The sequence below is a fragment of the Hippopotamus amphibius genome, chromosome 9 (assembly GCF_030028045.1).
Source record: "Hippopotamus amphibius kiboko isolate mHipAmp2 chromosome 9, mHipAmp2.hap2, whole genome shotgun sequence".
NCBI lineage: Eukaryota > Metazoa > Chordata > Mammalia > Artiodactyla > Hippopotamidae > Hippopotamus > Hippopotamus amphibius.
The window spans coordinates 103,049,441-103,067,963 of record NC_080194.1 but is presented as its reverse complement, the minus strand read 5'-3'; the positions used below and the strand labels follow the sequence as shown (position 1 = coordinate 103,067,963).

The 18,523-nt window shown below is 38.9% G+C and overlaps 1 protein-coding gene across 1 annotated transcript in view; it reads right to left on the bottom strand.

Moving 5' to 3' along the window:
* LOC130829395 (cytochrome P450 3A24) overlaps positions 1-18,523 on the bottom strand; it is a 37,298-nt gene that overhangs the window by 9,459 nt on the left and 9,316 nt on the right. The window contains exons 5-9 of the mRNA XM_057695897.1: positions 12,088-12,201; positions 11,750-11,838; positions 8,960-9,108; positions 1,883-2,010; positions 748-814 (exon numbers count right to left, since the gene is read on the bottom strand). Coding sequence (XP_057551880.1) covers positions 748-814; positions 1,883-2,010; positions 8,960-9,108; positions 11,750-11,838; positions 12,088-12,201 — 547 coding nt within the window. The remainder of the gene's footprint in view (positions 1-747; positions 815-1,882; positions 2,011-8,959; positions 9,109-11,749; positions 11,839-12,087; positions 12,202-18,523) is intronic.

Below are 18,523 nucleotides of genomic sequence, written 5' to 3'. Positions count from 1 at the left end.
TGATGTAAGAGAGTAAATTAGTTATACATGAGATCATACTACATAAATAAATGAACAAATAAATGAAGGAAGGAGAATTGAGAGCCCTCGCTACCAAAGAAAATCAACTTATAAATACAGAAGAATGATGGAATTATTGTAGAAAGTCATCATGTTGCAACCATCATAGTAACAATGGTTTCAGTGAAAAACCATCCATGCATAATAAAACTGTCCATAGGAGGTGACAATTTGAAGAGGAAGAGAATATCTACAGCCTCAAAGGCTTCCCCCACAAGTTACTCATTAATGACAAAGGGAAAAATTAAACTTTACAGTAGAGTAAGCTAGTGAACACAACCTTAACCACATGTTCTAAGTTAAGGTCACCAACACTGGGGCCGTGTGCCTCCTGATGGGATGCAGCCTTGATGCAAATTCCCAGGCAGAGGTTCTGACTCAGTGGGTCTGGAGGAGCCTGAGAACTGACATTGGAAACAAGCTCCCTGGAGGTTCAGCAGCAGGTGATCCGCAGACCATGGCTGACTTCTGGGCATGACAGCCTTGTTACACGTGCCCTTCCAGCTCTGAGCAAAGTTGTGCCTGCACACTTCTAGGAAGTACCTCTGTCTACTCTTTCTTTCTGAACATGCGTTTCTTCAATTTGGCAGAAATTCTCATCTGCCTGGGAAACCTCCTGCACATTTTCAGAACCACCCCCTCCCTCTGCGCCTCCCCACAGAGGCCCCTCTGAACCTCCTTGGTTACCTTTATGAGTGTCAATTTCTTTGGCATTCTGGGAGTTAATCATCAGCTGAAGTAAATCCACTCGATGCTGGAAACAGAAAGAGAAATCTCAATGACAGAAATTACTTGTGAAGTCAGAAAGAAATCAGCAGTGCAGTAATTGACCTCTTTCCTGAGAAGATGGCCCCTCAAAGAGTGGAAGCCTGACTAGTACTGCCTGGGGCCTCCGTGAACATTGACACCCACCTACAGATCTCGGGCAGCGTGATGTCCCCTGAGAGAAACCCAGCCATCACCTCCAACTGCTTTTGGGTCCTCGTGCTCTCTGATCTTTGGTTTCTGTGGCTTCTGAACAGCCTCTTTGCCAAAGAGTTACCGGCTCTCTCTCCTGTCATACCTGTTTGCTCAGGAGAAAGTCCATGACACCAGTCCTTTTTTCTCCCTCCAACTTTAATTTTTAATTAATCTCCTCACGTTTGCAGAGTTCATGGGCAGCTTTTGTAGAAGCATCTTCAAGCCCTTGAGCCTTCCAGAACTCTATACAATCTTCAGTGACATCCTAGGGTATAGAGCCCTGTGCCCCTGACCCTCAGACACCCTTATGCTGGCCTCCAGGCCTCATGAAGGCAAAGCTGGGTTAACCAACTTGCAGCCCATTGCCAGGGAAGACTGTTGCCCCCTCCAGACTATGAGAGGGTTCAAATTTAACACAGAATACACTCCACCTGGTGGAGTGCCTGGTGGGGCTTTCCACTGAACAATCTGTAAAATAGGAGTCTTGGAATTGATTATTTGCCAGTGTAATATGTGGGGAAATTATAATACCAATAAAATCATCTTTAAATAGTAATTATTACCCTTTGACAGTTTATTGAAGGGAAGTGGTAAAGTTTTTATCTCAACAATATTTATGTAGTGACATACTAACAGGTATGCCAATTATTAAATTTAAACATTGCTCTCTGACTCACTTTCTTATTTCTTCCCCAACCTCCACCTTCCTCTTCCCTCCAAAATGTTATATAACTCCCCTGTTCTAAAATCTATAGTATCTACCTATCTTTTTAAAAATGCAGAGAAGTGCACAAATCATGTGTGTTCAGCTTAATAAATTTTCAAAAACTGAACACCTCATGTAACCACCACCAGATTTTACCATTTGTTTATCGTTGAGGCGACTTTCTTTCATCCTTTTTATGGATTTTGTGAAAAAATTCACAGAACTTCTTGGAAACATGGAGATATTTAATAGTTCAAAGACTGGGGTAAGGAATGGAAAGAGTACTGTAGGGAAAAGATAAAAGGAAAGCACAGTGAAAATTCAGATTTACCCAGAGCAAATATAATTTGCTCTACCAATCAGAGAGTAAAAGATACCAGGGTTCTTAACCAGGATCATTCATTCCCTCTATAACCCTTGCTCAGACTTCCAAGTCAGTTACTGAGCAAGGCCAAGTTCATCTACAGGGGCCATCATTATAGTAGTGAGATCAGTGGCTCCTTCTGCCTTTTGGAATGATCAAGGAAACAGGATTACATTTCTGGACCTCATAGTGTTTTATCTATCAGACTAGAATCTCTTTGAATAAACCACATGATAGTCTGCTACTCTAATTATTCTGTTCAAAAATCAGTTGTCAAGATAGAAATAATACAGTGTGTGTCTTTCAACCACAATGGAATTAAATTAAAAATCAATAACAAAAAAGTGGGAAAATCACAAATATGTGGAAATTAAACAATACACTCCTAAATAACCAATGAGTTGTATAATATATCAAAAATGCAATCAGGAATTACTTTGAGATAAATAAAAATGAAGACATTACTTACCAAAGTGAATGGATGTATGAAAAACAGTGCTCATGGAGCTGTTAAATGTCTACTTTTAAAAAGAACAAAAATCACAAGTCATGAACCTAACTTTCCACCCTAACTCACTGAAAAAAGAAGAGCAAACTAAATCTAAAGATAGAAAAGGGAAGAAAGTAATAAACAAGAGCAGAAACGAATGAAATAGAGAATAAAAACAATAGAGAAAATCGACGACACCAAAAGCTGATTCTTTGAAAAGAATTTTTTAGCCAGATTGACCAATAAAAAAGAGAAAAGACTTAAATACCTAGCATCACAATGAAAGAGGGGAGATTACTATTGACATTAAAAGTGAGAAGGACCATAGAGGAATATCATGAACAAAGTACATCAATAAATTAGATAATTTAGATGAACTGGACAGATTCCTAGAAAGGCACGAAGTATAGAAACTGACTCAAAAAGAAAGAGATAATCTGAATAGACCTATAAGAAATACAAAGTTTGATTTGGTAATCAAGAAACCACCCACAATTTGACAAAGAAAAGCTCAGGTCCAGATGGTTTCAGTGGTGAATACTACCAAATAATTAAAGAACTAACACCAATTTTTCACAAACTCATCCAAAAAATAGATGACAGAACACTTTGAAAGTCATTCTGTGGGGCCAGTAGTAACCTGATATGAAAACCAGACTAAGATAGTACAGGAAAAGGAAACTACAAACCAATGTGTCTTATGACCACAGATGCACAAATCCTCAACAAAATACTAGCAAACTGAATCCACTAGCACATAAAAAGATGTATGTACCATATCTAAGTGTGGTTTATCCCAGGAATTTAAGGTTGTATAATACACCATTCCAAGAGAATAAAAACAATGACCATACGAGTATCTAATAGATACATAACAGGCATGGGACAAAATCCAACACTCTCTTGTGATAAAAGCTCTCAACAAACAAGAACAGAAGGGAATTTCATCAACCTGTAAAAGGGAATCTATGAAAAACCCATAGTTAATAACATACTTAACAGTGAAAGACTACAGATGCCTTTCTCACCACTTCTACTCAAAACTGTACTAGATGTTCTAACCAGAAGAATTAGGCAAGAAAATGAAATTAAATATATCCATATAGGACATGAAGACTAAAACTATCTCTATCATCAGATAACATGATCTTGTGTATAGGGAATCCTAGAGAATCCACTAAAAACCTATTAGAACTAATAAACAAGTTCAGCAGGGCTTCAAGATACAAGATCAAATTGCATTTCTATACTTTGCAATAAACAATCTAAAAGTGAAATTAAGAAAACAGCTCCATTTACAATAACATCAAAAAGAATAGAATACTTAGGAATAAAATTAACAAACAATATGCAAAACTTACACTCTGAAAACTACAAAACATTGTTAAACTGAATTAAAGAAGATCTAACTAAATGAAAAACATGCCACGTTCACGGATTCAGAATACTTACATTGTCAAGACGGCAGATCTACAGATATAACACGTCCCCTGTCAGAACCCTAGCTGGCTTCTTTGTAGAAATTGACAACCTGAGCTTAAATTCATATGAAATTGCAAGGGGCTCAGAAAACACAAAACATTCTTGAAAAAAAAAAGTTATAAGACACACTTCCTGATTTCAAAGCTTACCACAAAGCTACATTAATCAAGGCAATGTAGTGCTGGCATAAGGATGGACATATAGATCCATGGACTAGAATTTTGAGTCCAGAAATAAACCCACATGTCTACAGTCAACTGAATATTGAGAGGGCTTTCAATACCATTCAATGGAGAAAAAATAGTCTTTTCAATAACTCTTCCTGGGACAACTGGATAGCTACAAGCGAAAGAATGAAGTGGACTGTTAACCTTACATCATGTAAGAAAACAAACTCAAAATTGATCAAAGACCTAAACTTAAGAGCTAAAACTATACAACCCTTAGAAAAAAACCAACGGGTAAATCTTCATGACCTCAGATTTGGCAATGGATTCTTAGATATGACAACAAAAGTACAGGGAATAAGAGGAAAAATACAGAAATTATGCATAATTAAAAAGTTTGCACTTCAAAGTACACTATCAATAAAGTGAGAGACTTCCCTAGTGGTGCAATGGTTAAGAATCCACCTGCCAATGCAGGGGACACAGGTTCAATCCCTGGTCCGGGAAGATCCCACATGCCACAGAGCAACTAAGCCTGTGCTCCACAACTACTGAGCCTGCACTCTGGAGCCCATGAGCCACAATTACTGAGCCTGTGGGCCTACAGCCCATGCTCCTCAATAAGAGAAGCCACTGCAATGAGAAGTCTGGGCACCGCAATGAACAGCAATACAGCCAAAAAATAAAAATAAATTTAAAAAATTTTTTAATTTAAAATTTAAAAAAAAGTGAAAAGACACCTACATGGGGGGGGGGGGGGGATCTTTTCAAATCATGTGTCTGATATGGGACTTTTATCCAGAATACATAAAGAACTCTTACAACTCAACAACAACAACAACAACAACAACAAAAGACAATCCAACTATAAACAGGCAAAGGGGAACTTCCCTGGTGGCTCAGTGGTTAAGAATCCACCTGCCAAAGCAGGGAACATGGGTTCCACCCCTGGTCAAGGGAAGATCCCATATGCCACAGAGCAACTAAGCCCATGTGCCACAATTACTGAGGCTGCATTCTTGAGCCCAAGAGCCACAACTACTGAGCCCACGTGCTGCAACTACTGAAGCCTGCGCACCTAGAGCCCATGCTCTGCAACAAGAGAAGCCACTGCAACGAGCACCACAACAAAGAGTAGCCCCTGCTCACCACAGCTAGAGAAAGCCCGTGCATAGCAACGAAGACCCAACGCAGCCAAAAAATAGATAAATAAATTTTTTTTTAAAAAAAGGCAAAGGGATAGCTTTCTCCACAAAAGGGCAGACAGCAGTATCAAGCTGTATCAGCAGTATTTCATCTTGTGGAACTGAAAACCACAGCCACAGAGAGACAGAGAAAATGAAAAAGCAGAGGACTTTGGACCAGATGAAGGGACAGGATAAAACCCCGGAAAAACAACTAAATGAAGAGGAGATAGGCACCCTTACAGAAAAAGAATTCAGAATAACGATGGTGAAGATGATCCAGGACTTTGAAAAAAGACTGGATGCAAAGATCGAAAAGTTTACCAAAGATCTAAAAGAATTAAAGAACAAACAAACAGAGATATGCAACACAATCACTGAAATGAAAAATACACTAGAAGGAACCAACAGCAGATTAACTGAGGCAGAAGCACGAATAAGTGACCTGGAAGACAGAATGGTGAAAATCACTGATGCAGAAAAGAATAAGGAAAAAAGAATGAAAAGAACTGAAGACAGCCTAAGAAACCTCTGGGACAATGTTAAATGCACCAACATTCGCATTATAGGGGTCCCAGAAGGAGAAGAGAGAGAGAAAGGACCTGAGAAAATATTGGAAGAGATTCTAGTTGAAAACTTCCCTCACATGGGAAAGGAAATAGCTACTCAAGTCCAGGAAGTGCAGAGAGTCCCAGGCAGGATAAACCTAAGGAGAAACATACCAAGACATATCGTAGTCAAATTGACAAAAATTAAAGACAGAGAAAAGTTATTAAAAGCAACAAGGGAAAAACGACAAATAACATACAAGGGAACTTCCATGAGGTTAACAGCTGATTTCTCAGCAAAAGCTCTGCAAGCCAGAAGGGAGTGGCATGATATATTTCAAGTGATGAAAGGGAAGAACCTACAACCAAGAATACTCTACCCAGTAAGGATCTCATTCAGATTTGACAGAGAAATCAAAAGCTTTTCAGACAAGCAACAGCTAAGAGAATTCAGCACCACAAAACCAGCCCTATAACAAATGCTAAAGGAACTTCTCTAAGCGGGAAACTTAAGAGAAGAGGACCTACAAAAACAAAAACAAAACAATTAAGACAATGGTACTAGGAACATACATATCGATAATTACCTTGAATGTAAATGGACTAAATGAACCAACCAAAAGACACAGACTGGCTGAATGGATACAAAAACAAGACCCATATATATGCTGTCTACAAGAGACCCACTTCAGACCTAGGGACACATACAGACAGAAAGTGAGGGGATGGAAAAAGATATTCCATGCAAATGAAAATTAAAAGAAAGCTGGAGTAGCAATAGTCATATCAGATAAAACAGACTTTAAAATAAAAAATGTTATGAATCAAGAAAGGACATTACATAAAGATCAAGGGATCCATCCAAGAAGAGGAGATAACAATTATAAATATATATGCACCCAATATGGGCACACCTCAATACATAAGGCAAATGCTAACAACTATGAAAGAGGAAATGCAAGGCAGAAATAGAGACACAGATGTAGAGAACAAACACATGGACACCAAGTGGGGAAAGCAGGGAGGGTTGGGGGTGAATGAATTGGGAGATTGGGATACCAAATTGTACACTCTAAATATATGCTGTTTATTGTCTGTTAACTGTATCTCAATAAAAGTACTTAAAAAAAAAACAGGCAAAGGATTTGAATAAACATCTATCTAAAGAAGATATTAAAATGGCCTACAAACATATACAAAAATTTTCAACATCACTAGCCATTTGGGAAATGCAAATCAAAATCACATGAGATACCACTTCACACCCAGTGGATGGCCGTAACCCAAAAGACAGAAAAATGTTGACCATGTGTTTGCAAGAACATGGGGAAATTGGAACATTCATACATTACTGGAGGGAATATAAAATGGTGTGGCTATTGTGGGAAATAGGTTGGCGGGTCTTTAATAAGTTGAACACAGAGTTACTATATAACTCAGCAATTCCACCTCTGAGTACATACCCAAAGAAACGAAAATAGGCATTCAAACAAAAACCAGCAAATGAATGTTCGTAACAGTGCTATTCACAGTAGCCAAGAAGTGGAAACCACCCCAATGTTCATCAACCTCTAAACGGACAAACAAAATGCAGAAGGTCCCTACAATGGGGTATTGTTTGGCCGTACAAAGAAATGAAGTGCTGATATATGCTACAAATGAATGACCCTTGAAAACATCATGCTAAGTGAAAGAAGCCAGCCACCAAAGACCACATATTATATGATTCCATCTATATGAAGTGTCCAGAGTAGATAAATCTATACTTAGAAAGTAGATTAGTGTTTGCTTAGGGCTAAGGGAGTGTGGGTGAGAGTTAAAAGGTATAGGGTTTCTGAGCTGACAAAAATGCTCTACAGTTGAACATAGTGATAGCTGCATATATCTTTGTTTTTGGTTTTTTTTTTCATATCTTTATTGGAATATAATTGCTTTACAATGTTGTGTTAGTTTCTGCTGAACATCAAAGTGAATCAGCTATATGTATACATATATCCCCATATCCCCTCCCTCTTGAGCCTCCCTCCAACTCTCCCTATCCCACCCCTCTAGGTCGTCAAGTTGATCTCCCTGTGTTATGCAGCAGCTTCCCACTAGCCATCCATTTTACAGTTGGTAGTGTACATATGTCAGTGCTACTCTCTCACTTCATCCCAGCTTCCCCTTCCCACCATCCCCATGTCCTCAAGTCCATTCTCTAAGTCTGCATCTTTATTCTTGCCCTGACACTAGGTTCATCAGTACTGCTTTTTTTAGACTCCATATGTACTAAAAACTTTCCTAGTTTTATTTAGTTATAATTTACATTATATGTATTAGCTTAGGGTGTACAGCATAATGACCTGACATACATATATTGTGAAACGATTAACACCATAAGTGTAGTTAACATCCTTCACGTTAGACAGTTACAAAAAAAACCCATTTTTTCCCTTGTGAGGAGAACTTTTAGGATCTGCTGTTAGCAATGTCCAACTATATCATACAGCAGTGTTAATTATAGTGACATTGTACATTACAGTGCAAGTACTGACCTATGTAATAACTGAAATTTGTACCTTTTGACCACCGTCACCCAACTCTCCTACCTCCCAAGCCCTCCCTCTGGTAACCGAAAATCTGATCTCATTTTTCTAGGAGTTTTGATTTCTTCTTTTGATTCAACATATGAATATTTGCCTTTCTCTGTCTGACTTATTTCACTTAGCATAATACCCTCAATTGAGGTCCAGCCACATTGTTGCAAATGGCAGAATTTCCTTCCTTTTCATGGCTGAATAGTATTCCATTGTGTATATATACACCACATTTTCACTATCCATTCATCCGTCGATGGACACTTAGGTTGTAAAAACCGTTGAATTGTAAAAAACCATTGAATTGTGCATTTTAAATGGGTGAATTGATGGTATGTGAATTATACTTCAATGAAGCTGTGAAGAAAGAAGGAATGAAGGGAGGGAGGAAGGGAGGAAAAGAAATGCAGTAGGACACTTACTTATTGAGAGAAGAAACGGATCGAGGATATCAAATCTTAAGAGCTTCCTCGCATATTCCACAAAGGGATCTTGTGGGTTGTTGAGGGAATCAACGTTCACTCCAAATGATGTGCTAGTAATCACATCCATGCTGTAGGCCCCAAAGATGCTGAGTAGAGAGAGAAAGATATAAACAACTAAAATCTACACCTCTTTACTATCCTTCCCCAACACGTGCAACAAGAAAATCACGTAAAATCAGATGCCCAGACAAGACAGGTAAAGAGCCACACTCTTTCAGAACCACCTGCAGGATCATGGAAGGGTCTATGCTGCTATCACTCACTCATGAGGTGTGTATGAGGTGCCAATGATGCAGCTGGCTCTGTACTGGGGGGGGATGGGGACACTAAAGCAGGTTAGACACCCCCCACCATGAACTCAAGGAGCTCAGTCATAGAAGGACAGACACCCCTAATCGGACAAAGTACAGCAATGTATTTTGTGTATTCAGGCAATATTGGTGTATAAGGACTGTGTCTGAGCAGAACAAAGGGAGTAAAATTAACTCATCCTGGGGAGTCAAGAAAGGGGACATCGATCTGGGTCTCGCCTCCCCACAGAGCCTGTGCTCAGGGCTGATCCCCCTTTAGCGCATTACAGAACAGCTGCCTCCAGTTCTGAGTCACCAGAAACATCCCCCTCACTGTCTTACACCTCTGCTAAGGCTCCTGAAAGACCCACTCTTCCTCAGCTCCAGTGGTCTGGGGTTGCCCTGAGGGCAGAATCATTTCTGTGAAATGTGAGAACTAAAAATGTTTCTAGTTTAAAAAACAATAATAAATCACTTCAAAATTGACTTATAGGATCCCATAGCTAAGTCATCACATGTCCCAAGTTTTCCCAGGACAGTCCCAGCTTATACCTGTTGTTCCTGCCTCATTTTTCAAAAATCCCAGTATAGACAATACATGCTATGGTCACCCTACCCATAGCCTGTACAGAGTCTTTTCCCTTTAGAGACTAAAGAAAGAAGAAATGGTGACAAGATTTAATATTGGTATTTGCAGGTATCCTCAGCAAAACTGTGAAGGGGTTGAAGTTGTTCCAAGTTTGATGTTGTAATGTTCCTACCCCACGCACTGCCCACCAATAAGCACCAAGTGCCTTCTGCTGCCACCATCCCATATACTCAAAACTCTGGTACAGTCATGTTTCTTCTTTCTCAACTGTGTATTTTTACTGGAGCATAGTTGATTTACGACACTACATTTGTTTCAGGTGTCTAACATAGTGATTTTAAATCTGTATAGATTACACTCCAGTTAAATTATTATTAAATATTGGCTATATTCTCTGCTCTGTACAATCTATCCTTGTAGCATAATTAGTTGATACATTGTAGTTTGTACCTTTTAATCCAGCAGTTCCACCCTGGGTATATATCTGATGCAAATGAAAACATGATTTTTAAAAGATATATGCACCCTAATGTAAAAGGATGAAATGCTGCCATTTACAACAACATTGCTCTTGTTTCCTTTGCCTTAAGGGTCAAATCCAAAAACATATTGCTATGATTTATCTCAAAGAGCATTCTGCCTACTGTTACTTCTAGTTTTTTATGGTTCCCAGTCTTATGTTTAGGTCTTTAATCCACTTTGAGTTTGGTTTTGTGTGTGGTGTGAGAAAATGTTCTAATTTCATTCTTTTACAAGTAGTTATCCAGTTTTCCCAGCACACTTATTGAAGAGGCTTTCTGTTCTCCATTTTATATTCTTGCCTCCTTTGTCATGCACTAATTGACTATAAGTACATGGGTTTCTTTTCAGGCTCTCTATTTTATTCCATTGATCTATGTGTCTGTTTTCATGCCAGTACTCTCTAAAATCAGAAACAAAACAAGTATGCCTATTCTCACTGCTTCTATTCAGCATAGTGTTGGAAGTCCTAGCCACAGGAATCAGACAAGCAAAAGAAATAATAGGCATCCAAACTGGAAGGGAACATGTAAAACTATCACTATTTGCAGATAACATGATACTTTATAGAGGAAACCCTGAAGCCTCCACCAAAAAACAGGAACTAATAAATCAATTCAGTAAAGTAGCAGGTATGTGATTAATATGCAGAAATCTGTTGTTTTTCTATACAACAATACAGAACTATCAGAAAGAGAAAACAATCCCATTTAAAATCACATCAAAAAGAATTAAATACCTAGAAATAAACTTAGAGAGGTGAAAGACCTATATTACAAAAACTATACAACACTGATGAAGGAAATTAAAGATGATACAAAGAAATGGAAAGATATCCCATGTTCATGGACAGGAAGAATTAATATTGTTAAAATATCCATACTACCCAAAGCAATCTATAGATTTAGTGCAATCCCTATCATAATACCCATGACATGTTTCACAGAACTAGAACAAATAATCCTCAAATTTACATGGAACCATAAAAGACCTCAAATAGCCAAAGCAATCTTGAGAAAAAAGAACAAACATGGAGGTATCATGCTCCCTGACTTCAGACGAAATTATATATTTTTGTCTTCCAGAATATCCAAGGTGACAATTAAGCAAATAAGGTAATCCTGGTTCATGTACACAGGAGAAGACACTTTCTGATTTTTTCAAGAGCCACCACCATTCATTCTTGGGTGACCAATTGGAGCGGTAATGCTATACAACGACTTCTGTTCAGTCACTAGAGTAACTCAACCGTGGGAATTTCGGCTCCCTGGCAGGCAGCTGGAGGGTCTCAACAGAGCTCAGGACACCAGCAGCTTCACCCCTACTTACTCTTTCATGTTGATGGGCTTGCCCTTCTCTGCTTCCTTCCTCAGGTTCCTCACCAACACATCTCCATACTGCCCAATGATGGGGAACATCTAGACACAAAATAAATACCATCTGGAGTTAAATGCAGAGACTTAAGTCCTAGAAGGACATAGTTTTCACAGGCATGGAACAGTAAGTGACATTTTATAATGAATCTGACAATGTCTCTTCTATGATGTAAAGATTAAGAACATTTTAGGAAACCCAAATTTGGCAGACCACTCCTTGGAAAAAGACTGTGAACTTATTTTCTACCTTATTCTTTAAGTTTCTAATTGAAAGTCCTCTTCTTTTCTTACCTCCTTGAGCTTCCCACTGGTGAAGGTTGGAGACAGCAGCGTTCGTAATCTCTTCCATTGTTCATCCTCAGCCACAGAGACGGCATTTTTCATAACTCCCATTGGACCAAAACGCTAGAGTTGAAAGTAAAACACATTTTACTCTACCTAAGTTTTGGAGGTCTCAACAATGGTGGAAAATTTGTTAAGTGGGAACAAATTACTCAACAAATATTTAGTGACTGTCTACTTAGTACCAAGACCTATGCTAGATGCTCAATAAATATCTATCCCAAATGCCTAAGTTCCTGTGAGGATGGAAGAGCCAACCAGCCACTTGATGTAGTTTCCTGCCTTCATATTCCAATCTCCTTTTAAATCTCCGACCCATGTAGTACGGAAATGGTTCTTCCAGGGGAATAGAAAGGATTAAGACCTAATTCATTCTCCTGGGCTGTGCAGAGAAGAAACGGATTGGTAACAAATAGCCAGATAGCCCTGGTAAGCTGTATTTTGCCTCAGACTAGTTCTGTCTTTATATATATTTACAGCCTGAGCAACTGGAAAAAGGAATGTGCTGATATGGGATGGGGGTGGGGTGTTTAAGTAGTACTTAATACACAAAAGATTAGGAATCTATTTGCTATTCTGAAAAAATTATGCAATGACATGGAAAACATTTTCACCCACATTTTTCCCCCATGAATAGAAGGAGGAAAAGATAATTCCATTTCTCAGCTTGGGACCAGCTTATTAAGTCAACCTGTTTGAAAATGTCTTCAATCTTTCAAAATTATATTTCATTTTAAGATGGGTATCTCCAACATTCATTTATGATAAAGCTCACAAACTAGGAAGACAGAAAAGTCTCCTCAACTTAATGAAGAGCATCTACAAAAAGACCTACAGTCAACATCACCTTAATGATGAAATACTAAAGTGACATCACCAAGGTGGCAGAGTAGGCGACTCCAGCCTCTGTTGTAACACAAAGAACAACAATTAGACAGCTGACAATAAATGAAAATGGGTCTAGGAGACTTCATAAATCCACTTAAGAAACTTTAGCAATACAACAGAGCACACTTGAAAATAATTCACAAAAAGAGTAAGGAGAATAGTTTCATTTTGTTTGCACCATCCCACCCCCTAGGCCAGCACTGCTCAGTGCCAAGAAGGAACTCCCCAGCCTCAGACAGTTTCCCTTGCTGGAAAAAAAGACTAAAAAAGACAACAAGGTGGGTGACCAGTTTCCCCAGCCTTTCAGAACACTGCACAAATGACCTGCTTTGGTTTCCTTGCACTCAGAGACTAGCAGAGCTGAAACATCTTGAGACAACTAGGAACACAGAAGAAGGGCAGGGACTGCCAGTGTCAACCATATGGCAGGAGTAACTGTGGTTCTCTGTGTCCTGCTCTGCAGAAAACCCCAGAGCCTTTGCTATCAAGAAACCAACTGCCAGCACAGCAGTTGCAGACCCCCTGTAAGTTTTGCTGCTGATAGCTCCCCAAAGTTTTACATTAGCACACTCCATTTGCCTGAGACCTGCCTTGTACCCTCTACCCCTGCTGGAGATGCCCCAGCCAATGCTGACACAATGAGATCCAAGATCCACACCAGCTGCCAGCCCCAATCTTTTTGGCTGGGCATGTGCAAAACACCACCCCAGACCCCTGCAGCTGCTCAAGTGCCTACAGCCAGTCCAGTGCACTCCCTGAAGATTCTGCTGCTGATAGTCTCGCAAGATTTCACATTAGCACACTCCAGTTGCATGAGTCCTACCCTATGCCCTCCAATCCCACTGGAGCTGCCCAGCCAGTGTCACCGCTGATGCTATAAGACCCAGGATCCACACCAGCAGCCAGTCTTTTTGGATGGGTACGTGCAAAACACCATCCCAGGCCCCTGCAGCCACTCAGATGCCTGAAGCCAGTCCTTACTCCTGTCACTCAACTGCACTGCCACATCAGACCATGGCTAACCTCTGCAGCCACACACCTGCACACTGCCAGGCTCAATTTCAGTCACCAGCCCCCACTGCAACGCATATGCCTCAAACTAGCCCCTGCAGCCACAAGAAGCACACCAACAGCTCAGCACTAGAAGCTACTTGTGTGCCCATGGTTGGCCCAGCCCCTGCCACTGGCCCCATACCTCATATTTGGAATATGCCTGCAATCAGCCACCACACATCAACGTGTGCACACCAACAACTCTGGCCACAACTTCTGCCTGTCATGGTCCCTTGACACTGGACCTGGAGCTGCTGCAAAAGAACCCACAGCCCCTGAAGCCACCGTGGACCCTACAGATCCTGATGCCAAAGATCATGCAGTTGGTGGTGTTCTGGAGTCCACCTGCCTGAGCCAACCATGCTCCCCTGGACCTGGAGTTATCAAACACTCCCACACTTGGCAACCCCCACCACCAGACTGAGGGCCACAACACACTCCAGAATGCCCCAACCTGCAAGTGAAGGTCTTCCTTACCAAAGTTAGTTCATTAAGCCTGGGAGAGGCGACTGCCTCTTCAAATGCATACCACTGCAAGACTACAGGGATCACAAAGAATCAGGGGAACATGATATTTCCAATGGAACACGATAAATGTCCAGTAACTCACCCAGAAAATAAAAAAAAGGGGATCTACAAATTTCCTGACAAAGTACTGGAAATAATTATTCTAAACATGTTCAGAGAGCTACAAGAGAACACACATTAATAATTTATCAAAATTTTTTTAAAACTTACAAAGACAAAATGAGAAGTTCAACAGAGATATTAAACATAAAAAATTGAAAATCTAAAACTGAGGAATACAATGCCTGAACTAAAAATGCAACAGAGAGCTATGATAGCAGACTCATTGAAGTCAAAAAAGAATCAGTGATCAACTATACTCCAATATAAAATAAAAATTTCTTAAAAAAGAAAAAGAATCAATGAACTCAAAGACAAATTATTTGAAATTATCCAGTCACAGGAGAAAGACAGAAAAGAAAAATGAATGAAAAGAAATGAAGAACGCCTACAGGACTTATGGGATACCATCAAGTGAAAGAATATTCACATTATGGCAGTCTCAGAAGAAGAGAAAGAGAAACGGGAAGAAAGCATATTTAATGAAACAAATAATGGCCAAAAACTTCTCAAACCTAGGGAAATAGATGGAAATCCTGGAATATTATGCTCAAAGGTCCTCAGTCAGGTTGACCCTAAAGCAGACTTCATGAAAACACATTATAGTAAAACTGTCAGCAATCAAAGACACAGAGACAATCTTGAAAACATCAAGAAAAAAAGGAGTTCATTACATACAAGGGAACCCCAGAATGCCATCAAGGGATTTCTCAGCTGAAATCTTGAAGGCCAGGAGAGAATGATATGATATATTCAAAGTGCTGAAAGAAAAAAAAACTAGCAGCCTAGAATACTTTACCCAGAAAAGCAAGCCTTCAGAAATGAGGGAGAAATAAGGACATTTTCAGACAAATAAAAGCAGAAAGAATTCATCACCACTAGAACAGCCCTACAAAAAATGCTAAAGGGAGGCCCTTCAAGCTAAAAAGAAAGAACGTTAATTAGTAACATGAAATCATATAAAATTATAAAATGCATGTAAATGTGAATATAGAGCCAAATTCAGAATGCACTGATATTGTAATTGTGTGTGCAAATCACTTATAACTCTTGCATAAAGGTTAAAATACAAAAGAATTTTAAATAACTATAGCTAAAATTATTGTTAATGAATACAAAATATAAAAAGATGTAGTTTACCTTTTTTTAATAAATTTATTTATTTATTTATTTATTTATTTATTTATTTATTGGCTGCTTTGGGTCTTCGTTGCTGTGCGGGCTTTCTCTAGTTGCCGTGAGCAGGGGCTACTCTTCGTTGTGGTGTGCAGGCTTCTTATTGCGGTCGCTTCTCTTGTTGCAGAGTAAGGCTCTAGGCACACGGGCTTCAGTAGTTGTGGCACTTGGGCTTAATAGTTGTGGCTGGTGGATCTAGAGCACAGCCTCAGCAGTTGTGGTACATGGGCTTAGCTGCTTCAAGGCATGTGGGATCTTCCCGGACCAGGGACTGAACCTGTGTCCCCTGTATTGGCAGGCAGATTCTTAAACACTGTGCCACCAGGGAAGCCCTCTACAGTTTACCTTTGAACACAATGGGTTTGGACTGCGTGGGTCCACTTACAAGCACATTTTTTTCAATGGTATATACTACGGTAGTAGTATACAACCTGTGATTGGTTGAATCCATGGATGTGAAACCACAGACACAGAGCAACCACGAAATGGAGGGCCAACTATAAGTTATAGGCAAATTTTTGATGGCACAGAGGGTCACTGCCCCAACTCACTCATTATTAAAGGGTCAAGTGTAAACTGTGACACCAAACACATAAAATGAGTTTGTTGGGGGTGGGGGGGAGTAAAAGTATTGAGCTTTGAATGAGAACAAAGTAAAGTTTTATAAGCTTAAAATAGACTTCTGTATATTTAGGATGTTTTATGTAAGCTTCAAGATAACCACTAAGCAAAACCTATACTACTGATAGATACAGAAAACAAAAAGAGAAAGAAATCAAGAATACCACTATAAAAAAACCATGAAATCACAACGGAGACAAGAAGAAGAGAAAAAGTAGGAACCAATAATCTGTAAAACACCTGAATTAACAAAACAGAAAGTAAATCCTACCTATCATTAATTACATTAACTATATATGGACAGATGAATGGCAAAGAATGTATATATATATTTATTATGCGCACACACACGGGAGTATTATTGAGTCTTGAAAAAGAAGAAAAGTCTGCCATTTGCAACAACATGGATAAATCTTAAGGACAACACACCAAATGAATTAAGCCAGAAACAGAATGATAAATGTCACATAACGCCACTTACACGTAAAATCTAAAAAAAAAGAAAAAGTCAAACTGATAGTAACAGAGGTAGAGCAGTGGCTATTGGAGGCTAGTGCGAAGCATGGGTGAAGAATACAGCGGGGATGGGGGGGAAGATATTGATCAAGGGGTACAAATTTTCAGTTAAAAGATGAAAATAAGTAAAAACATTTTAATGGTGAAAGACTGAATCCACCCCCTAAGATCAGGAACAAGGCACAGATGTGCACTCTCACACTCTTATTCAACATCATAAGTCCTCCCTAGTGCAGGAAGTCCTAGCTGGTACAGCAAGACAAGAAAAGATCAAAGAGATTAGAAAAGAAAAAATAGAAGTGTCCCTATTTTTGGTTGACATAATTGTCAACATAGAAAATCTCAAGGGATATAAAAAAGAAAAAGTCTAGAACTAATAAATGATCTCAGCAGGGTTGTAGAATATGAGATCAACACAAACAATCAACCACATTTCTACATAGTAACAAAAATATGTGACAATACATTAAAATACAATATCATTTACAATCACTCCAAAGAAAATGAAATCATTTAGGAGTAAATGTAACAAAAGATGTACAGAATCTCTATGCTGAAAATTACAAATGTTGTGAAAGGTATCAAAGAAAACCTAAATAAGTAGACATTCTGTGTTCATGGATTGAAAGATTTGATCTAGTAAAAATGTAGATTTTTCCCCAAATTGATCTATAGGTTTAATTCAATTCTTATAGAAATCTCAGCAATTTTTTGTAAACATACATAATCTTATTCAAACTTTGTATGGAAAGGTAAAGGACCCAGAATAGCTAAAACAATTCTGAAAAAAATAAAGTAGGAGGAATCATTCTACATGCTAAGACACAGCATACAGCTACACTAATCAAGATTGTGTGGTTTTAGTGGAAGACGAGATACACAGATCAATAAACAGAATAGAGGGTGAGAAATCAACCCACATAAACAGGGACAACTAATTTTTGAAAATGGTGCAAAAGCTGTTCAAGGAAAGAAGGACCGTCTTTCCAAAAATGGTGCTGGAGCAATTTAGACACTCAGAGGCAAAAAAAGACTTAACCTCACATGTTATACAAAAACTAACACAAAATTGATCATAGATGCAAATATAAAACATAAAATTATTTAATGTTTAGAAAAAATAGGAGAAAATCTTCAGGACCTAGGGCTATCTGAAGAGTTTTCAGACTTGACAACAAAAGCAAAACTCATAAAAGGAAAAAGTGATAAATCAGCTCATCAAAATTTAAAAAACAATGTTTGCTCTGCTAACGACCCTGATAAGAGGAAAAAACATGCTACATGAAAGAATAGTGAGAGGGAGCCTTATGGGGAAGAAACAGTTCTGTACATTGTGGTGGTAGTTACACAAATCTACATCTAGGATACATTTTCATACAGCAAAACATACAAAACATACACAAATGAGTGCGCATAAAACTGGTGAAACCAGAATAAGCTCTGTGGATAGTATCAAAGTCAATCTCCTGATTTGAAATTGTACTATAAGTATTCAATGTATTGC